Source organism: Onychostoma macrolepis, chromosome 17, assembly GCF_012432095.1.
Source record: "Onychostoma macrolepis isolate SWU-2019 chromosome 17, ASM1243209v1, whole genome shotgun sequence".
In the NCBI taxonomy this organism is placed as follows: Eukaryota; Metazoa; Chordata; class Actinopteri; order Cypriniformes; family Cyprinidae; genus Onychostoma; species Onychostoma macrolepis.
In genome coordinates, this window is record NC_081171.1 from 9350728 (window position 1) to 9374357 (window position 23630).

Below are 23630 nucleotides of genomic sequence, written 5' to 3' on the forward strand. Positions count from 1 at the left end.
TAGGGTAGGACCGTGCCCCAGAAACACAAAGAGGGGGTGAGGGGAGAGCCTGACCGACCGTACCACAGCTCGGCCATCCCCACAGAGTTGTTAATTCTCCTCGCCCTGCACCGGCACGAATGAGGGAAACATCATTCTCTATTCTCCCAGGTCAGAGTGGGAACAATTAAGTGTAGAGGGCGCGGGGAGTGCGCGGCGAGCCGGCCGACAGTTGATGAATGTGTGGGCAGGCTGCAAGTGACAATATGCAGACAAGCGAGATCATTTGCAAATGGATGCAGGGAGACACAGTGAGGGAGCGAGAGAGACGCAGTGGCACGGGGCAGAACAGGGGGGAGGGTTTAACCCTTTGCCGGTGTCTCTCTCAAGGAGAAAGGAGGCAAAACGGGACCAGGCCAGAAAATATCAATACACTGGTCCGGCAATTTATTGAAGGTGTGAAATTCGATATGCACACGTAGACTTGTGATGTATCTCTTAAGGTGCAGAGAGCAAGTAAAATAAATGAGGTGGTCATGTACTGGTCAGGTTATTGGGCTTTTTTTTTTTGTTCTGCACCACAACATGGGTCATGTTCATTTTGCACCTTTCATGGTCTCTACAGTAAAAAGATCTTTTGTGGAAAATAACTTAAAAATGACTCTGTTTAAAGAATATCTTGTACTAATTTAACTTTACAATCATAATAAAAAAGATTTTTGCATATTTGAAGTATGAGTGGTACTTGCCTCTACAAATTGCTCTACTGATTTAGCATCTAGTTTAGCAAACTATGTGGTTTCTAGACTGTTCAGGGCAGTTGCTAGGATGTTCAGTACTCACAAACTAGAATTTTACATTTGCAGCAACAAGTAGGCCACTCACATTTTTTTGTTGGAAAAAGTAGTAGCCTACCTTGAGTGTTAAGATGTTCTGATTGGTTTGCATGCTGCTATGTGGTTGTTCATTTGTTTTGGTAGGTATGCTACAGTAGGTGGTTGCTAAAATGTTCAGTACTCACAAACTCGACTATTTACATGTTCGGCATAGAACGTGATCACCGCTATGATGCTAGAGTGTTATAAGCGGTAGCTAACATGTTCTGAGTGGTTAGCATGTTGCTTTGTGTTTGTTAATATGTTTTTGGTGATTACTAAGTATGCTAGATGGTTGTTAGGACATTCAGTACTCATAAACTAGTTTTTCACTGATCTGAAGAATGTGAGTAGTACTTGTCTGGAAAGATATGTTGACATGATTCTATAGTTGTAGCTATGTTGTTGTTAATGTGCTTTTGAGTGGTTCCTAAGGTATACTAGTTGTTTGCTAAGACGTTGAGTGCATGCTTAAATACTGGATTTTTACATTTATACGGTCAAATGTTCAGAAAAAGTAATCGACATGATTCTGCAGTGGTTAACGTGTTGCTTTATTGATGTTAGTGTGTTCTGGATGTTTGCATATCTCTAGATATGATGTGAGTCCCTCCTTAAATCTATTTTTTTTTTGCATTTTTTTTTTAAGATAATAGACCAATTTGTCCAACATGATTGAGCTGTTGTTGATGTGTTGCTGATAGTGTTCAAGGTGTTTTCTAAGTGTTTAGATATGACTTGATTCTGTCCTTAAATGTAAGTTTATGAGATTGTTTATTTCTTTGTTTTATCACCTGCAGGTCAAAATCGGGTAGATCGCTTGGAAAGGTAATGGCACCTCAACAAAACAATTGTAGCACAAACAGTATAGAGCATATTTTTGAGTTTTTAAAGGGCAACAAATGCCAATCTAGACATGTGGCAAGCAAGAGAAGTTTAAGTAAGTTTATTCTCAAACTTGCATATATTATTTGTACGTGCGGTCAAAGCAGTCAAGCGTCTTTCTCTTAAGTACGGCTGCTTATGTTGATGGGCAAAGGATGATTTGAATCAAATCAAGTCCATTACTCCAACAGTGATGGAAAAAGCAGCAGCGCTATCCAGTGTAATCTCACATTAATCATGCTCTCTCCTGATATGTTAATCCGACTGCATCTATATTTAATGCCGGGAAGACGTTCCCCTTGATACATCACTGAAGAGCTGTGGTAAATAGAGTGCTGTAGGGGTGTCAGAATATCCACACGGTTGACTCCTCTTGTGCTCCGAGCTCCGCTAATGAAAAAGAAAAGCCCCGTGCGTTACAAGGAAATGAGGCAGTACTGAATGACTACAGACAGTCTTCAGCCCAGTCAAAGATGAAGCTCTTCCTTTTATTCATCTATCTTTTCATCCACCACCCCCTCCTTTTGTTTCTCTGTATACCTTCATAGAAAAGACACTCTGTCTATCATGACAGAACCCTTCCCCCATGCAGTGACATTGGGCAATCAAATGAGGCTAGGTTTGTGTATGTATATTCATGCAGTGTGCGTGTTGCAATCTCCATGTTAGGGTCTATGCACTGTAAGGCACCCATCCTAGCGGTTTCCTCACCTCTCTGTGTCTTAATTGACCTCCAGGTGGAAAATGAGCTGTGGACAGCTGACTCCACGCCTTCACTTACTGATCTGACATGTAGATCAATCACGGTGTTGATCCTAATACCCTTAACAAGGTGTGTCTGGGACTCAAAGGACATGTCAGCCCACTATAGTGTCTCAGTTGTATTCTTTGTGTCCTTTTACTGCAGTGCAGGTCCATGTTCACCTCATTATCTGCTTTAGATAGTGCTAATGTAAGCCAGTATAAGTGGACCACCATGCAAAACAAACAGACCAGGTATTGTATCAAGATATGTAAGCAATGCCAAATATTTAAAAGGAAGTAAGTCAGCTTACTGTGTGGTTGCAAAACAGGCAAACAGAAGGAGAATTACAAGCTAAAATAAATTGTCCATGCAAGTGTCCTCCGGTGCTTTATGCTGATCAGAAAGGTGATGATTCAGACTTCATTTCATCCATACATACCTTGTGGGCACCTCTTGCTCCCGACTGCTGGTAACAAAGTTAAGAAATATTACAAATCAGCACTGAATTTATTATTATTATGTGATGTTCCCAGAGAACCAAGTATTCTTTTAAACAAAGAAGTGCACTGTTTAAACTCTGTTTTGGCATTTGTTTATGTACACTATTTAAGAGTTTGTGGTTTTAATAAAATAATTAATACTTTTATTCAGCAAGCATGCATTAAATCAAAAGTTAAACAGAAAAGATATTGTTACAAATGATTTTTAATTTAAATATATGCTGTTCTTTCAAACTATCCATTCATCAAAGAAGCAGAACAGCTGTTTTCAAAACTGATAATAATAAGAAATTATTCTTTGGTGAATCAGCATATTAAAATAATTTTTGTATGATCATGTGATACTGTTTTACACCACATGAATAGATTACATTTTAAAATATATTACAGTTGACAACATTATTTATTATAGTAATATTTATTATATGTAATGAGTATTTATTATAGTAATATTTCACAATATTCATGTTTTTACTGTATTTATAATCAGATATATGTATCCAAATTTTTGAAAGATTGTGTACATTTTATAGTTTTTTTTTTTTTTTTTGATTATAATATAATAGAATGTGTTATTACAGCAGAAGTCTTCAAGGAACATTCAAGTAAGGTAAGTACAGGAAATGATCTTGCTAGCCAAACAACAAAGCACAAAGTGTAACTACAGTGTGTGCAGAATTATTAGGCAAGTTGATATTATGGTCATATTTTTTTTCCAAGAACATTTGACCAATTCCAAATTCCAGAATTAAGAATTAAGGTGAAGAATTAGGTGAGAAACCATCAGGAACCATTTAGTCTCCAGCACCATCATTTTCCAGAACTGCAACCTTCCTGGAGTTTCCAGAAGTGGAATGTGTCAGGTTCTCAGAGACTTTGCTTGGGTAAAAAAATATTTTAAATGACTCTCACTTAATAAGAATAACATGCTGAAGTGTTGTGAAATACACGAAGACTGATTTTTTATAGGCTTTATGGACAGATAAGTTGAGAGTGACTCTTGAAGGACCAGCATCACATCCTCTTGTGCCACAGTTTGAAGAATTTATCTTCCAGAATCTGGCAATAAGTTTTAGGAGCTCATTTTTAATCAATCCCGCAAGACAGACTTTTCAGGATAGGAGATGAACTAAAATGAGCTCCCAAAACTTACTGCCAGATTCTGGAAGATAAATTCTTCAAACAGTGGTACAAGAGGATGTGATGCTGGTCCTTCAAGAGTCACTCTCAACTTATCTGTCCATAAATCCTATACAAAATCAGTCTTCATGTATTTCACAACACTTCAGCATGTTATTCTTATTAAGTGAGGGCCATTTTAAAGAATTTTTTACCCAAGCAAAGTCTCTGAGAACCTGACACCTTGTAATTCTGGAGACTCCAGGAAGGTTGCAGTTCTGGAAAATGATGATGCTGGAGACTAAATGGTTCCTGATGGTTTCTCACCTAATTCTTCACCTTAATTCTTAATTCTTTTGCAGTTAACGTGTTTTTTCCTCTCCACCTGTTTTTTCTGACCTTGCTGACCCAATGAGCATTTCGCTGCCCAATGGTCATGCCTTAACTTTGCTAATTCTATTATTGCATTAGTATTGCATCCTTCTCATGGGCATTTAATAATTTTTTTAACTTTTATTCTTGAGTTCAATCTCTTTTTTTGGCTCATTTTATCTGTAAAGGAAAACCTGCCTAATAATTCTGCACACCTGAAATAAGAAGTTTCTGACTATCAGCCTTCATGGACAATTATATATCACTTATAAATTATTAAATACAAAATTAATAGTAGTTATTAAGATTGATGTGGTTTGGAATTGGTAAAATGTTCTTGGAAAAAAAATATGACCAGAATATCAACTTGCCTAATAATTCTGCACACACTGTATAAGCATGTACGGTAAATTTTAGTTTTTTACTATAGCTATAGATATATATTTAATGTTAGATTTATTTGGTTCTTTGTTTGTTTGTAGCATCCTTATTAAATGAATAATTCAGCTGGATAAAAAGAATAAAAACATCCCAAGCTAAGATTAGCAAGGCTGCTATCTACTGATGAGGTAAGTGACTGAATGAGCTCTAAGTCTGAGAGTGGGGCCAAATACGTCAAATATCAAAATGTCAAATTAACTGAAACACAACATTTTCATCTAGTTTTTTCATATCCAAGGAAACAGTTTTGTAGCCAAGAACCACTCAAACCAATCAGAGTTTTTTAAGCGTTCCACTAAGAACCATTGAAACACCTTTTTAGGAGTGTATCAATCCATTAAAACGTAATTCATATTTTTTCTATCACTTTAATCAGATGCAACAACAGACATAATCTTTAAACATCAGTGATTGGCTCCACAGTTTTAATTACTGTCATTGTTCGGAACTCCTCGTCTGTATATTCAAACAAATGTGTCTTTATTAGAGAAAATTATGTGAGGAGAGCACCACATTTGTCCCACTGAATCCTGTCGAAGCGGAAAAAATTCATCAACGTGAAATCAAATTAGAGCGGGACAAACTAATATGACATTTCATTTTTATGAATAATTACTGCTTCAAAAAGTCCCCCGCGGACTCCCCTGAAGGAGATCAAACTTTTAATGCTCTTAAAATTGTCTGCCATAATTTATTTATGGCATTTTATATACTTTGTTGCCTCAAGATCCCTTGAAAATACTTCATTGTATCTGGTGCAGCTTTCCCATAATAGAATTCTGGCTCGTGTCGCACCGAAAGTGATAGAGAGCGTTGTGTTGTTTTCACTGGGTACATTTCTGTAATAAAAGAATTACATTTCTTTGCTGGGGAAAACGAATTTTGTCTTTTGTGAGATCAATATGTGAGTGCACGAAGAAACATAAGGTGAAGAGAAAGAGAAAATGGATGTCTTGGTTCTGGTATGTGGCTTTGAGGACCTTGACTTGTCTTCAAACTCAGGTTTTTTTCTCTGGAGAGAATATACACTTTAAAAGTCATGCTCTCTTTCAGGTGGACATTACAGCCGCTAGACCAGCATGCCCTCTGAGACTTAACAACATGCAACCTGGTGAAAGAAGTCCTCAAGAGACCAGTGTTACCAATGCCAATCACTCGGCCTCTGTAGGAACTGTTTAGACGGATAGGTGAGATGATGTGTTACACCATTCACACTTTGTAAAACAGTCCTGTCATCAATGTTTCTCACTTCCACAATTTTCTTCAGCTGTTCATTCACATACTTGACCCTAAAGAATGTAGCATATGACAAAATGGGCATAGAATGTGTCTGATGCAAACACATTCTAGTCATGTAAGGATCTTTTCTGTTAGAGATGGGGTAGTTTCAGCCTCAGATGAAATGCTGAGGGTCTAATCTGATTGGTTGGCGTGCAAACAATTTACAGTTTCAGAGGTCATACAAGGCTATTGCAATCAGTACTTCAGAGGAAGAGATACATTTTTTTTTTGAGATTCATGGCATTGAATTTTTTTACGTTTATTGTACTTTTACTGCATTCCAGACAACTGAGACTTGTTGCATACCTAAATAAGCTCTGTAACCACAGATCACCCCTAACTCCAGTGAGAAGTGTCATTTGGTGTCAGTTCAAGATGGTGGTAATTACATGACCAATATGGAATCCGTCCGTCCATCCATCCATCCGCTTGTTTGATTATTTGATCATTCAGATATATTTTTTAGTTTTCATTTAATCTTGTTATGTGACTTGTCATTTTTATTTATTTTCTTTAATTATTTTTATATTTACCTTTACTAAAACTGAAATAACAATAATTTTGGTACTTCAGTACTTTAGTGTTTGATGTTTTTCATCTAATATTTAAATTTTATTTAAATTACGAAAATAAGTAATAGAGTAAGTAGTTAGAATAAGTAGTTAAATTTTTTTTAATCATCATTGATGATGATAATTATAATAAAATATGATAATGATAGTGATTCTTATTAATAATAAAACATGCATTTGTCTCAATTTAGAACAGATTTGAATGCGGCTCATCCAATCAGAACAATCAGAGCTTTTTTTTTTTTTTTTTTAATTCAGTTTTAGATTGAACCACTCCTAAACACATTTAAATCCAAATTATGACTGGTCACTTTAAATGTTTGTTTTCGGTCTAACTGGACAATTTGGGGCTAGAATACATTTTAACGTGGACCAGGCTTCATGCTGATGGTCAAAAGTCTGGCTAGGCTACAGCTGCAGTATCAGACTGTCCTTCACCTTTCCCTGACCCCCTGTAGTCGAACACTCTGACCCTGCAGAGGAACGCCGGTCCTTGAGGTGTGACTTCAGCTCCACTGGCCTCTCCTCATCGGGTCTGCCTTTACGCTGAACTCTCTCCCCTCTTCCTCTGCATTCCTCTTCCACAGACATTCGTCCTGACAGTGGGACGAGTTGGCCAGCTGGAAAGCCAGCGTGCCACAAGCCATCTCGTCTTCCTCTCCTTGGTACGTCCACCTGAGCGGCCAGCTCATGTCAGCCGGGGCCCCTCGCCCCCTTCACCGGTCAGCCGGCTCACCAGGTCCTCCGTTTCTAGGTCAGGGTGGCGGGAAAGTGGCTGTGATGCAGATACGGTCGGACACTAAAGCATCTCCCGTTTTCTGCGAGCGGACTGTGAAAAGTGCAGCTCACCGGTGCGGTGTGAAAAATCATAGTTGATCAAAGGTGAATGTGGCATCACCTCGTCTCTCTTCCTCTCTGTCTCTTCTAGCTCAAGGAGAAGAAGTGGGGCAGGACACAAGATCTTTCTTAATGGATTTTCACAGGAAGACCAGAGACTGACCGGGCTGCAGAGTGTCACACATTGAAAAACGCTCAGTACTTTACATGCTTTTTCATTTTATGCCATGAAGGAATAGTTCACCAAAAATGTGAAATTCTGTCTTCATTAACTTTCATTTTCCTTTATTTCTTCTGAGGAACACGAAAGATGTTTTGCAGAATGTCCTGGCTTCACATGTCCATACAACAAAACTGAATGGTAAGTTACACTGTAGAGCTCCACAAAAGACAGAAACCAGACTAAAATATAATATAAAATATGCAACTCGTGCATAAAGCCATACAATGTAGGGATGCACTGATATTACAATTCTGGCCAATAACGATAGGCCAATAATTGTTTTCATGTTATGCCTGATAACCGATAAATTGTCTGTATTACAATTCTATAATACTGAATTAAAAATAAAACACGGAAAACTAAAAATCTATCAGTTTAATTGTTACAAGTAAATGTAGTCATTACAACATTATAATGTAAAGTATGTAAAATGGATATTCAAGATTTTTTAAATATAAAAATAGGCGAAAAGATCATGGATTAATTAATTCATCAATTAAATATACAATACCAGTCAATGTATTTATATCTATCTGCTGACACTGATTTTTTTATTTTTATTTTTTATATATACACTGCTGTTCAAAAATTTGGGGCAGTACATTATTTATTTTTTTGAAAGAAATGTAATATTTCTCTTCAGCAGAAGTGAAGAAGACATTTACAGTATGTTACGCAAGATTTCAATTCCAAGTAAATGCTTTTCTTTTGAACTTCTCTGTTTATTAAAGAATCCTGAAAAAATATATCACCGTTTCCACAAAAATATTAAGCAGCACAACTGTTTTCAGCATTGATAATAATAAGAAATGTTTCTTGAGCACCAAATCAGCATATTAGAATGATTTCTGAAGGATCGTGTGACACTGAAGACTGAAGCTGATGATGTTGAAAATTCAGATTTATCATCATAGGAATAAAGTGCATTTTTTAAATAAATTCAAATAGAAAATGGTTATTCACAATATTGCTTTTACAGTAATTTGTATTACAGTATTGCAGTAAGGTATTGCCAATATACAGTGCATCCCTAATACAATAACTCTGTGTTGGGACAATGTTGCTTCATTAAAAATACCACAAGCTATGTTACATTACTAGTTTTTATGAAAAGTTACATCAACTTACTTCTGTCTGACTGAGACTCACTCTCTCCTCCAGAGAGGAAGTGCACTCAAGTCATAGAGACTGCTTTAATGGCTACTTTCTTTTCTTTTTTTGGATGAACTATTATAATAATGGGTAAAATGATAGCCGACAGGTCAATCTGCAAAAACCGAAGCCTTGGAGACCAGTAGATTGCGTCGTCTCTGAACTTGCATATAGTCCTCGCCGCGAAGTACCACACAGCAGGAACAAACCTCTAGAGAATAATCACAATAGAATTGTGCGTGTCTGCTGTTTACAGAATCAATTTCTGCGAGCGCTTGTTATAATGAGTTGAATTGTTATTAGTAAAGCATAATTACATTAAAATTGATACAGGCTCTCGGCAGCATGAGCCTTCGATGGTAATTCTCTCTATTCTTTGCTGATAGGGCACAACGCCTGTTGACATAGCAGTGCTCATTACTGCTTGATTAAAGACTTGTACTTTAACAGGAATTAGGCTCCTGAACTGTACACAGATACTCTTCATCTATTATTCAGTAGGCAATTAATATTTAATTGTGCTTTCATATTGGTGGAATGGCAACCTTTTAAATGTGACTGTGCTACCTCGACTGTTGTTAATTAAAGTGAGTGGTCCTAAGCACACACACCAGCAGGAGTTGTGAACAGAACTGGCATTAGGCGGGCTGGAGCAATCATACAATGGGGTTGTTAGAGCTCTGTACAGGACTGATTGCTTGTTGCCTTTGTAAATAGCTCTATAATACCTAAATGACACAAGGCGGGAGTGCATATTTGAGTTAAAAGATGATTATTCCTCTTCGACTTCTTACTTATTTGTTTCTCATGCAACGGAGCACAATGGCTTGTCATTTTCACCATTATGAAGCATTCAACCAGAGGAGGGCAGTAGTGGGTAGTTAATGAGTCAAATCCAGTAATTAATGAAGGTGTCCAGCTCAATTCTGATCTAAAGATCTGTTTATCATTTTCAACCCATTCTTATTGATGTTTCCCAGGTAAATCACTCTCACAATTTTAACAGATGTTCATCTGTGTGAACCAGGTAGATGATGTTAGCTTGATGATATATTTGCCTCAGCAAAAAAACATTTGCAGATTGTTGGAACATAAAAATGGAAGCACAAGAGACATTACCGTCAACTGGCCAGACACTCTCTCACTCCTGTCCCGGGCCTGGTCTCCCTTGCCTGGCCGCTCAAAGCAGAAAGCTTACCCCTAGACCAACAAATCATTATTTTATTACTCCCCACTACTTTTTTATTTTATTATTTATTTTTTTTTTCAAACAAAGTGACATCCATTTAACCAGTTACATAAATAATCACAAGTAAAATCTATTTAGAATAAAAAGTGTGTGAACTGGAGTGTGAAAAGCTATCACACAGTTGTTGCTGTGAGCGCTGTGCACTGTATTGTGTATTCCACCTTTTGGACTAGTGTAGCATGTAGTGTGCTGATGAGCCATCGATTTTAATTCCAGATAGAGGCAGATTGAACTGATAATCACAATTCTGTCTAAACTAATTTATCAGTCACCTCTGCATAATTAAGGGCAAGCACTGTATTGATAAGGGATTAAAGCGTACTCGCATACAAGGCAGTACATTTCCTCTAACGAACGCATCAGACGAGACGCACCCTCTGTGGTCGCTATCAAACATTATTAGGCTAAAAAGGTCAATTTTTCCATTCCTGAAAGATCTTTTCCTGCTTCTCTGTGTTTAGACTTAGAACTTAATGTTTTTAGCTGTATGACCGAAGCATTTTATTGACCAGTCAGCATCCAGTACCATAAGTACCTTTTATTCAGGACCTACTTGTGTGACTTTTCTCTTTTTCTCATTCTTCCCAGTGCAATGTAGCACAGTCTGGCTGTTGGCTGAAGGGGCTGACATTGAGATGTTAGATAACGCTCAATGACGGAGAGGCCGTTTGCTGCTGATCTTGGGGTGATGAATCGCACGACCGGAAAGAGATGAGCTCGGAGTGCCGAGGAGAGAAATGTGAAACAAGAAGATAGTCGGCGAGAGGCCAAAATTAAGGCCCTGTCGAGACGGCGAAGTAGGGCTGGCAGAGGGGGACATGGCCGGCCTGCGAAGACCCCGTGTCGAGCCTGCAGGAGGGAGCGAAGTGTGATAAGGGAAGGTAGGACTTAATCTTCTAAAGTGCTGATGGTGCTGGATGGAGAAGACTACGGCTGGAACTGCCGCTTTCAAAAAAGAACGCCATTATTCACCATCAGGTGCAGGGCCTGTGAAGATTGTGCGTCTGTGTGTGTGTCTTAGAGATAGTGTGTGCGCAAAGACCTATTTGTGTAAAGTATGTATAGTGTCCCTCGAAATGCCGATTCCTGATAACAAGTCACGGCGACAAACAAATACAGCAGGTTCAGCCTGTGGGGTCACTGTGTGTATGTGTGCGACATGTTGATTAACTCTGTCCATCGCTTACAGTCATGGTGTGAAAGAATCTGCATCGCTGCTCTTAACATTATGAGCAGACCAAAACAGATTTTTCAAAAACACGATTTGCATTATAAAAGTTACATTTTGATTGGACGAGCCATATTAAAAGCGGTTTGATATAAGTACATCTGTGACGCAGATTAATTGAATTATATATTAATGTATCTAATTTGCTTCAAACCAAAAGAAGAAAAAAAAAGGTTTAAAACTGGAACTTGCTAGGGGTGTGATTTAGGGTCTGCGAATCATTTGAGGGAAAGGAAAAAGACTGTACATAAATATATATTTTTAGGGCTGTCAAAGTTAACAAATTTATTAAATATGTTTAACACATATATATATATATATATATATATTTTTTTTAGCATATTTGATGTCATTTGGCATTATCTGATAGTTTAATTGTTTTTTTTTATTAGTACTGTTGGATTTTTTTCAGGTGAGAAATGATTTATTATTATTTATTTATTTGGAAATTGTTTGTAAATTAATATTATTTATTAATTTCTAAATAAATAAATGTATTTTGAAAATGATTCATAAATTACAATTATTTATTTTCAAAATGAATTTATTTATTTGGAAATGATTTATCAATGTATTTATTTATTTTATACATAAATACATACATGTTTTATTACTCAAACACTGTCGACTTACAAAGTAAATATTCTCAAAATAATATTTTAATCATTTCAACATAGTGGCAATATAAAACCCAATTATTTTATTTTAGATTTTGGTAAATTTGTTTAAAAATGGTCGGTTTTTCAATTCAGTTTTGACGCAGAAATTACATTTCACTTAATTATTTATTGAATGTTAGTATCTTTATTCATATTGCTGTTGCTTTCATTTATTTAAAGAAATTGACTAGTTACGGACACGGTTAAGCTGTATGCTGTGCTTAACTTTAGTAAAATCACTGTAATGCATGACCTCTTGTGCCTTTCTGCTTTATTAATTCACCTTGCAGATATGTGGCAAAGCAGTTTCTTAGTCATTCCTGCACGCATGATAGCAGGGCAACTGGATTGCCATCGTTCTCTTGTACCCTGACACTTCAAAAATGGCAGCGTGAGCATTGCTTATGATTGCATCATTGCAACATGCCCACAAGAAAACAATGAGAACTAATTTGTGTCATCATTTTCGTATTTTGCAGCAGTAGCGCCTGGTCTTCTTGTTGAAAGCGTGTCAGGCCTTTTGATATGGTAGAGCCCCGAACCATCCCGCAAGCTCTCGGTGGGAGGACATGCACGTACGCAATCCCACACACACATTTGTCATCGCTTGATGTAAATGAGCCCTGTATTTACAGCCAGAGCGGCGTTATCGGTGTGAACCGGGAGTGACTTCTATGTAAGGACGGCAGGAGATGGCGACTGTACTATTCATCACTGCAAAGACGCACACCTCACGGCCACCTGACCAACACTGACTAGAGACAGTATAGAGACGATATGGGTCATTAAAACATACTAGATTTGATGATGGACAGCTTTATGCCACAAAATAGCTCAGTGATGAAATGTGCTGCCAGGGGGGAACATGCAGGAAAAGGGACACTGAACAAAACTCTGTATTCAGCCATGAAGCTCAAGGATAAAGACGAGATCTTCTTCACATTTCTTCCGTTTAATCCCTGTGGTCCCCTCAAACGCCAGCTCTTCCTCCCTGTGGTGGTTTTAAGTCAACAGGCCAGCACTCTACCACCTCTGCTGAAAGTTTTTTCGCGAAGCGTGTTGGCATCTAGACGATCGGCCTGTTTGTGGAGCTCTTTGAGGCTTACAAAGTTGCATTAAGAGGTTGGGTATGTCCCTGTTTATCTACTTAGACTCCTTGATGGGCCGCCACTCCCGCGCTCCTCTGCAGATTTAGAGAAGCGCCAGCCGGCAGCCGTAAACGATGTCAGCCCAGAGTGAAAGAGAACCGTTCCTCTAAACAAAAGCAGGCGATTAGATAACCACCTAGGGGATGGATAACCAGGGGGCTGGGACTGAAAAGGTAGCTAATTGTTGTGAATGTGCGCCTTTGGCAGCGTTCAACTTTCCGATCTGATGCCAGGATTTGCGGGCCCCGCATTCTCTCTCGGGAGCGGTGGAATCAAGCCTTTGTCCGGCTGCCAAGCAAACCGATTTAGTCACACTCTGTTGCCATTTTTCTTTTCAAACAGTCGTGTTTTACCCCCTGGACTCACTCGCCGGGTCCCGGAAAAGTGCAGGGGATGCGTTGTCCCAACAGGGGTTGTGGTGATAGGAGACGTCCTGGAAGCCCCTGGGCAGAAACAAACCTGTTTGGATTCATTTGCAGGCCTGAGGTTAAAGCCGCCCACAAGATGGCTACCAGGCTTTGAGCTGAGTGATGACAGGAGGCTGAGATGTGATTTATCAGACAGTCTTATCGCTCACATCTTTTATTGCTTGACAAAGCCATGTCTTTCCATTTTATCTCTTTTTCCCCAATGAACAGCAATTAAGGCTGACATTCCTTCAGATTCACTAGATTAATGTTTCTCTCTTACTGGTGACATAGCAGGGGTGAGAGAGAGTTGGGGACAGATGAAATAAGATGAATCTTCATAGACTAGTCCTAATGAGCTCTATGATGAGGATATGCTGGTTGTGTGTTCATATTCATTGTGATTTTTAGGGAATATGTAGGATTTGTTCACGAACTGATTTGAAATGTATGAAGATTTATTCCCTCTCGGTTTCTATAAAAAAAAAAAATCCACAAATTAACATTTCAATTCTTTGTTTTTTGTAGGCTGATAGTGCACATCAGTCTATTTTTTTTACAATGCACAATCATGTTTAATATAATGCATGACAACATGCACATTTCTAAATCTGTCAGTTTTCATCAACACATTTTTGTTGTAATAACATTTCAATTTGTTACATTACTATCTGCAAGCAAATGCACATCTATAAGTCAGGTAAGATCAAGAAGGTGGCTAAATGCTTATTAAAAATCTTAAAATAAAATATCCAACTGTGAATATAGGGTTCAAACTAGATTGCATCAATCAACTTAAAATGTTTTTTCATTATAAAATACTGAAAAGACAACATATTTTTAAAATAATGAAACTCAATTGTAATTCAAGAAACTTGTTAGACCACTCAGCTAAACGTTTTATTTCTTTTATATTCTTCAATCTTAAAATTTAAATTCAATGTAGATGAAGGGCAAATAAGAGCTCTGTACAAATGGGGTCATTTTGTATTTTCAGAAAAACATATGTAGATAACTAATTCTAACACAATATATGTTAGTGATTCCAAATTAGGTTGCTTGTTTTATTTTGGCATGAATTTTGTTTTGTTTTTTAATTATGAAGTGTGAAATTGAAGGAAATGAGTGTTGGGGTCCATGCTTGTGAATCTTTGTGGCAGTAACTGGCCAATAGAGGGTACTGTTGCATTGCAAGTTCAGCACATAGGAGCGATAGATTGCAAATAAATATATCTTGTCAAGTGTGGTGGACACACTTAGTCCACATAACTGAAACAAAAAAAAAAAATAAAATAAACATTGAGAATTTAATGTCCTGGAAATCACATATGAAGATATTACTTGCGGGAACATTGCAATATTAAAATATGGAGTATTGTATCTAAATTCTGGAGTAAACTAAATTTAGAGTTTGTGCTTCTGATATTTGATTTGTGATTTACCTAAGCAAGGCACTTGTGCTGAGAAAAAACAATGATGTCTGTGTTTTATTCTCTCTCTCTCTCTCTCTCTCTCTCTGTTTTTTTAAGAACCACATTTAATTGAGATGCTTAAAATTTAATTGAGACACATAAAATGAGTTTTATGTCATCTTGGTGTTTCTCCTCTTCTATAGGCTCATATATGGAAGTTGTCTTTTATGGATCTTGCCATAAATGAAGATCGCTGTGTGTGCAAATTACCCATAAGCACCTGAGAAAAAAAATACAAGTCCTATATACAGGTAATTATATTAACATAAAAACAAAAGTATGTAAAATTGCAATCAACAGCAATAATACTGTATGTATCGATTCCAGGTGTTTTATATCATTTTTAAATAATAATTTTAATGTATATGTGCACACATTTACTGAGGTTAACAAGAACAAAAGACTATTTATACACACCACACTGTAATGTATGGAGGAGAAAGTTTGCTCTCAGAGTTTTTTGCCTGCAGTTTGAGCTAACACTATTGTTATAGAGACAAATTTATTGGTGCAAGGGAAAAATATTCAATGCAAAGCAGAGGTCTGAGCAAAGTACAGGATGTATCCAATGAATTCATGCAATAAAATAAGATTTTCAGCTGTGGGCAACCACTGCTTTTCAGAGAACATTTCACGCTTTTTATAGGGAGAATAATCCAGCAGTAACAGAGCCCGTATCAGCAACAACCTCCTCCAATCTTGATTTCCAGGAAGATGATTGTAAATCATAAAATGTCATTTTTTGGCAACACCTGGTATTTCTAATGTAAATCACTCAGCTATTCTTGCCACATTTTAAGGAAACTGAACCTGTCTGTCTATCTATCTATCTATCTATCACTAAAAGAATTGACATGAAAGTTGGGGTGTTGTTTAACAGAGTTCAGGGGCGGAGGATATATTAGAGACAGCGACAGGATATATGGCATTGTTGGCGAGGCTTTGCCACCCAGCGTCACATCCCATGATGGATCATGAGCAGATGGATCGACGCAGACACGCTCTCATCTGGGCGCTCCGCCTGATATCTACCTGCCTCTGAACTGGCACAAGCCGGACCCTCTGTGTGCCTTTGGTAGCGCCATGACTCTATTACACACCAAGTTAATCAACAGTTGAAGGTAGATACAGTCTCCATGAATTAAAACGGTAATAACTTGTTCTGTTCCCCTCAATCTCATACCATTAGCTTACTTTTCCACAGCATGTCTATCTAATTGGTTTCAATTTACACTAAATATGTTCACATATTACATGTTACTATAATTAAATGCTATGGCAATAACAAAAAGAATGCCTAATTACACGCAGTTCTAGAAAATAATTACATATTTAGTGCTTGTAGTTCATTAGCTTTTCTCAGTGTTAACACATGTATGAACACTAAAGTGTGACCTCTATTTTTTTTTTAATTGAAATGTCATTTCGAACAAACTAGCTGGTTATTTACAGTGATACCTCTGAGAACCTCAGTTTAACCCTAAAACTCCAAAACAAGGGTGATTATGGGTTACTTCCTGCCCTCTTTGCATTTACAAATGGATTACCCAGAAAGCATGAATTATGGGAATTTGTTTTGAATTAATAGTCATGTCACAGTGGAACATTTGTCACCATATTTAGTCAGGTTGACTTCAGTAAAACATGTATTTAAAAATAAATAAATATTTTAATTATAACAAAAAAAGGGTTTGCAGTCTGATGAAGTAAATTAAATACATTTTGTATTACTTTAGTTTTTTAGAACACAATGTTTTAAAGAACTTAGAAATGCATGCACTGATCTGAAGAAACTGTCCAAACTGGCAAAAATTATTTTTGAAATGACAACACAATTACCTAAAAACCACAAAAGAACCTTTATTTTTAACCTGTGTATTTACTTATATCCCACATATATAGTTTTTTGTGTGTGTTACAGTTTCCAAAACTCAATAAGAAATTATCCAAAAAATCTGAGCCACATGACCAGCTTTCATATTACTTCTGTACGCTGAGTGTAAAACTGATGCAAAGGAACATCGCTTGCATTTCACCCAGTAAACTCAAATCATGCAAGTATTTGCACAGCACACCTCCCTATTTTCATTTCCTCCAGTATTCAGTCTTGCATTTCCACTCATGCAACAGTTTTAGTGTAGTGTTCATTCATTTGTTCAAAGTGATTTGGTCAAATTATTAAATGTCTGTTGTATGTGGATTTAAATGCTTAAAATATACATTAGATTGCCTAGCAAAAATGATTAAGAAATGCACATTGAACACTTCTTCCTTCTGATGTTCTTTTCCTCTCCAAATGTGGGTTTAATTTAATAATGTCATTTCTGTAGGACATAAAACACATAAAGAAGAAATGTGATGTGTGAGTATATCAACGCCTGTCTTGTCTCATGTAATTTATTGCTTATGAGGTAAACAGCACACTTATGTCTCACTAAAGTGTATTCTTTGTGCATCCGTCCATGCTTTAATCTTTTCCATCAAATGATTTGAAATTTTCTGATTTGAATATTTACTGTTATTGCGTGACTATCACTATCACGGTTTTTCTATTCATTTATTTATTTGCATACATTAAAGATGTCAATTTAATTCACATATGCATGGGAAAACTATTTTATAAACATATTTTTAATAAAAGCTATTTGCAAACTTTTCCCCTTTAAATTCATCGCAAACGTTGTAGTGCATGCAATATTGCATTGTTTTATTTGCGCTAAAGCGGATACAGACAAGCAGTGCGCCGGTGCTGTGTGTTTGTGCGCGTGTACGTGTGTGTGTGTGTGTGTGTGTGTGTGTGTGTGTGCGCGCGCGTGTGTGTGTGTAAGACAGCGGCTCGCGATGTCCACGCTCTCCACCACTGTTCTGGTGATCCGATAGTTGTGAAAAGCCACCACTAGTCGCCCCCAGTGCTCTTGCAGTCTCCAATTTTCTTTCCCACTGTAGACTTAACGTCACGTCCGCACTTGAACTTGAATTTTATCCCATTGTACGGAGGCAGCCCTCGCCACAGAGACACTGAGAGCTCCCGGAGAAGCAGGACTCCGCCATCTTCATAGAGGCAGAAAAGGGAGAAAAAAAAGCTTCATTCATTTGGAAAGGAGGTGGCAAGTCCATGTCCCTGGTCTCCAGTGCGCAAAGCCGAATAGGGGAGCAAGTGCAAAGAGTTGGAGAGAGTGCAAAGTAACCGGGCATCGCATGCACTTAGAGCCCAGGAGAGAAGAAGAACTGTCCAGTGCTTGGCACACTCAAGTGCCAACTCAAGGAGAAATTGGATTCGTTTCATCCAATCTAATAAGTAATGACCATTTTTCTTTTTTAGAATTATTTTGACTCCGAGAGAAAAAAAAAAAATTCTAATTGCCTTTGACAAATCCACAAGGCGCAGACCGGACGAAGAGAGAGCCACCAGAGGGTCCAACCTACCCAAACGCACCGGGCATCCACGTTCTGAGACATTTCCAGTGGTTTCTTCACAACTGTCACTCGTCAAGGATATTTTCGCCCTCGGACAGATCGCGCTTGGCACACAGCTGAAGTGCATGTGTGTGTCGCTGAGGTACTGAGCGTCTGCGCGTCTCTGGTCATCTGGAGAGCCGGAGCGCAAAGACACTTTCGCTTCTCTCACATTCACGGGACCCCTATCTGTATCCACGGCCCGGAGCTGTGGCAGTTCTTTGGAAGTCCCGGGAAAAGTTAGTTACCGAGGGGGGAAAAAGCCCACGCCACGGACACGGAGGACAGAAGGCGCGAGCCGACTATTCCTTGTGCGGGTCTCTGGGCGATGCCAGTGTAAATGCCAGGGCAATGTCCCGTCGCAAGCAGGGAAACCCTCAGCATTTGTCGCAAAGAGAAATTATAACACGTAAGTCCATCTTTTATTTTACTTATTTGTGTTTAGGTGGTTGTTCGGTCATTTTCGGCCATTTTTCTCTCTCTCAGTAATAGGAGTAACGATCTGTGTGTGAGAGTTTATGTGGTGTTAGTAATGAACTGATTTCATTAAAATGCGATGAATTGTTTTTTTTTTGTTTTTTTGTTTTTTTAACGCAATAAAATAGAACAGTTAAATGAATTAAATTAAGATATTTATAGCTTCAGCTATAAGCAAACAGTCAGGTTTATGAGCTTGGTGCTACTTAAAATAATTAAAAAGTGATTTGGTTGAAACTGAATTCAAAGAATGAAATACAGCATTTGTTTTTTTGGACTTGAAAAAAAATACAAATCTTTCATTTAATCTGTATTGTTTAAGTTCTGTTGTTTAATTTTAATATCAGATAGTTAATGTAAGAATTGTTAGCAGGCCAGGAGATCAGATTAAAAACTTTTAAATTGCAGTGATTAATCATGCCCTGCAAAGTTTCTGTAAAGTTAGGTTTAGTTATGTTAAATTAAAGTGTAGGGTAAGTGAAGTGTGTGTTATGTTAATATTTAAGCATAATTTAATATATTATGCTAATTTAGAGTGAATATTGAGTCTTTTTATTTTCTCTACTTTAATCCATGTAAGATTTGTGTCTTTATTAGGCTATATATGCTTATTAAAATAATTTATTGCAGTATATATTTTTTAGCTCTTTTATTTATTATTATTTTTTGTTACTTTCAAAAAGTGGCATGCTTGAGTTGTAGGCCTTTCTTCTCAAATCCTGATGCAATGAAACTTTATGTATAATGTTTCGTTTTAAACCAAAGTCATTTGCACTTTTTACAATATATTTGTAGTAGTTCTCAAGGTGAGCAGCTGAGCTACCTGTAACCACCAAGCACAGGAACGGTTTAAGGTTTTACTTTTGCAGCGCATGCTGCACAGATGTAGTGAGGTGGTTGTTATTTTTTTTTAAGACTACGCAAAATTGATTGTAATTATGCAGCATTTGTGCTTTTAAGTCTTAGATGTGCACTTGAATGAAAAGAGTTGTCAGAGCAAGGAAAATTATTTAAATGAAATTCATTTGACATCGTAATGTCAAATTGGCTGATACAAATGTCAAGCATGCTTAGTTTTACTCAAGTAGTTTTACTTTAATACAAAATTGGCTTCTTACACAACTCATCCTTTTATGCAATGCTTTTATTTTTGTTGAGAAAACTGAAGTTTGCTAAATCAGTATGAGTGTACAAAGAAACAAAGCAGGCATGGGTCTAATAATGTTTCTCACACTTAGCTTTGCCCCCGAGTCAAGGTTGTGACTGTGAAGTGAAGGTAATGTGAGGCAGACACTGAAATCGAGAGACTTTTCTTGACAAAGTTATACTAAAATCCAGCAGATATATTCTAATGCTTGATATAATTTACCTTTTAGATTTTTCTTTGAGAGACTTTTACATCATTTGCAGAAAATAAGTCCAGCAATTTATTTTTTAAAACAGTGTATTTTTCCTAGAATGCATCTGTTGCAGTTAAAAAACAAACAAACAAACAAACAAAAAAAACACTCAAAACACAATGAAATCTGTTCAGATTTAGTTTCATATCCATGCTTTAGTGTAATCTACAGAACCTAGATAATTCATAGCATATCCTAGTGATGTAATACCACCCAAATCTGTTTTGTGTTGCAGGGTTAGGGCCATGTATGCTGTGCATATATACACTAACACACACCATTATTTCGCTAATGGCTTAATCTTTTACTGTACATAGACATATGTACACGGTTGCACTGTAAACATTTATCATGCCTGTGCATTGTGTGTTTGAATTTACTGTTGAGTTTACAAATATGACTTACGACTTACGAATATGACTATGACTTATGACCCAATGAGAATGGAGATGTTATTTAAAGCTTAATGCACATTATCTGGCTTGCATTGCATGTAGTTAGCTTTTCCATAGGGCATGCACGGCACTTATTGTATGTCGTCTGCATATGCGATTATGACATTAATTTATAAATATTTTTTCCATATTTAATTGTGCACTAGCATGCAAACCGCTTGTGTTTACTGCATAAACGCCATCCGTTCAATATGCATGTAAAACAATCATTCTAGTTTAGTAGAAAATGGCCCTTTTTGAATTTCTGTCGCTATAGTTATCACATGTCCCATCAGTCATTGCATGTACAATGGCTGTGGTTATTAATTTGGGCTTTAAATTTCAGAATGCTCCAGTTACACCAAGGAACTTTCCCTGAGTGCTTTCTCGCTCTCAGTCTCTCTCTCACACACACACAAACGGACACAAATGCAGACGTGCACAGAGTAAAGCAGACGACAGTTTAGACATCAAGCTTTTGTATTTTATTTTTTTTACGTGCACACAGTGAGAGAGAGAGAGAGAGAGAGAGAAAGAGGAAGGTGGTCGACTTTCTCCTTCTTAGAAACTAGAGATTGAAAGGTGTTCATTGCATCACCGGTGAATGAATACGTAAGCTTCAGAGAGGGTCCTCAAACGTATCATGCTTAGTGGGTTTTATGCAGAGGGCATGTAGGCCAGGTGCTAGCAGATAGTCATCTGAGCTCAGGGGTGCGTTCTTTCCTTGTAGTTCAGAATTCTCATCACATGCTGATTGTGTGGCTATGATTTTGATGTAACGAGTGTTTTTTGTTTGTAGTAGGCAGTGTATGAACTCTTCACGCATACTGGTGTGTGTGTGTGTGTGTGTGTGTGTGTGTGTGCAATTGTGCAAGCTTAAAGACCCTTGTTCTCTCTTATTCCGTTTGATATGTGGCTGATTATGTAAAATAGCTTCTTGTAGAGCAGGAAAATGTGGATGACAGTTGATATATCTGTTTTTTCTCTGTAATAGTTAAATTGTCAAATTTTGCTTTAAATGTCAAGGTCAAAAGCAGTGTGGTCCCAACCTCAAAGTTTCATTTTTAAGGACATATTTGGAGCTGTAAACAAGGGTGTGTGTGTGTGCATGTCTGCTCGTCAGCATGTCTTCTGTGGTATTTAGCTTTTGTTAACCACGGTGTCTTAGCTGGATTAGCCTCGAGTTAGTGAGAGGCAATTTTTGTCTGCTCAAGTGTTCAAGTGTGTGTGTGTGTGTGTGTAGTTTACGTCCACATGTTAATTTATGTGTTCTCGGCGTGAGCGATCTGCAAACTTTGCAGCGCTGTACATCAGTAGTTTTAATGGTTTGGCAGCCTGTGGTTGTGTGCTACATTACGCCACTCAAACGCATATTCTATAAACCCAGTGGTTTATTAGTTCTGCGTGAAATGCAACCAGTTGCAGTGTTTAGCGCATTTTCGCATTTCCTTTACATATGCTGAGATTTTCATTTTCAATTTTGTAGTTTTTACAATTTTTAGTAAGAATTAATTCTGTATATCACGTGCCTTCCAAACTCTTAATGTTCAGTAAGTTACTATAATTTGCAGACAAATTTCTAAATGTTTGCATTCACGTGAATGTGTCGTCACTGAATTGTACGAATTTAAATGAGATTTTTGACACCAGTTCAATTTTTCATGTCATTGCACAGAGTGTGTTTTATAATGTAGTGCTTTAAAATAAACCTAAAAGTAAGTTAACAGATGGCGTCTTTAAATGAAGGAAATCAGATGACAGTGAGAAGGTAATTTTCGTCCAGTGAGCTGCAGAATTATGAAGTTGTAACATAAATTTTCAGATGCATGTTTCACATTAGACCTGCCAGCACAGGAAACTGTCTTTATCGGAACTTTGCTTTGAATGCGTTTAGGACATAAATTTTAGCCATGACTTCATGCCATCACATCTGAGAGATTTTAATTTATGATAATAGCTTGTATTGAAATGCATTCTTACTTGTTTAGATATAAACAATAACATATTTGATCATAGTAAAATAATCACAGAAAACAGACACAGGCGTTAATGCAAGAGAAGGTGTGCAGCTGCAGAAATCCAGAATCATTGTCGTTTCCTTTTTGTTTCTTTTATTTATTGATTTAATTCATTTGTTTTAGTAAAAGGTTTGCTTATTCATTATTATTTGCATGTATGAAATAGGCAGGGTTTTATTTAAAATTAAACAAGGCATATTTTAAGTAAAAAATAATCAGGTCTGAAAATATGTTTAAGCTTGCTATTTAAATGCTTATTTTATTTCTGTTACAGTTCAGGGAATCGAATATGCTTGTTTTTATTTAATTTTCTCTGGGTGCTGAATTGGGCCACCTAACATTTGCAGTGCAGAGTGTGCTGGCCATGACCTGCTAGGGGGAGCTCTAAGTCTGCCAGAGGGGGTGGAAGGCAGTTCTGAAAAGTGTAAAAACATATTTCCTAAATGTACTTAAATGGGTAAGTCGAGTGAAATAGGGGGCTGCGGCTTCCGACGACTCGGCATAGATGTTTCAAATGATACTGCCATTAACACACATGCTCAGATGCAAACTGTCAACGCCTCACAGCAGCAGCTGGTCTTACAGCATGAAGGCTCTGTCATTCTCTTTCCTTTTTTGACTTTGTCTTTAGCACTCAAGAACTTATTTAATTATTTACAGTGAGAGCTGGATCGCTTCTCGGTGCTCATTTAGATGTGCAA

General features: G+C 37.3%; 1 protein-coding gene across 7 annotated transcripts in view; it reads left to right on the forward strand.

Moving 5' to 3' along the window:
- bcl11ba (BCL11 transcription factor B a) overlaps positions 1-23630 on the forward strand; it is a 65670-nt gene continuing 42040 nt past the window's right edge. The window contains exons 1-8 of one of the 7 annotated variants that reach the window (XM_058749590.1): positions 1-150; positions 1655-1682; positions 5970-6103; positions 7698-7804; positions 7906-7967; positions 10819-11111; positions 15288-15395; positions 16025-16265. Coding sequence is in view for 3 of the 7 variants with exons in the window: in XM_058749588.1 (XP_058605571.1) it covers positions 18952-19009 (58 nt within the window). In the remaining 4 variants the exon portion in view is untranslated. Of the gene's footprint in view, positions 151-1654; positions 1683-5969; positions 6104-7697; positions 7805-7905; positions 7968-10579; positions 10643-10818; positions 11112-15287; positions 15396-15832; positions 15911-16024; positions 16266-17578; positions 19010-23630 lie in introns of those variants that run through there. The other 6 variants (XM_058749592.1, XM_058749591.1, XM_058749593.1 and 3 more) reach the window with 6 other exon arrangements.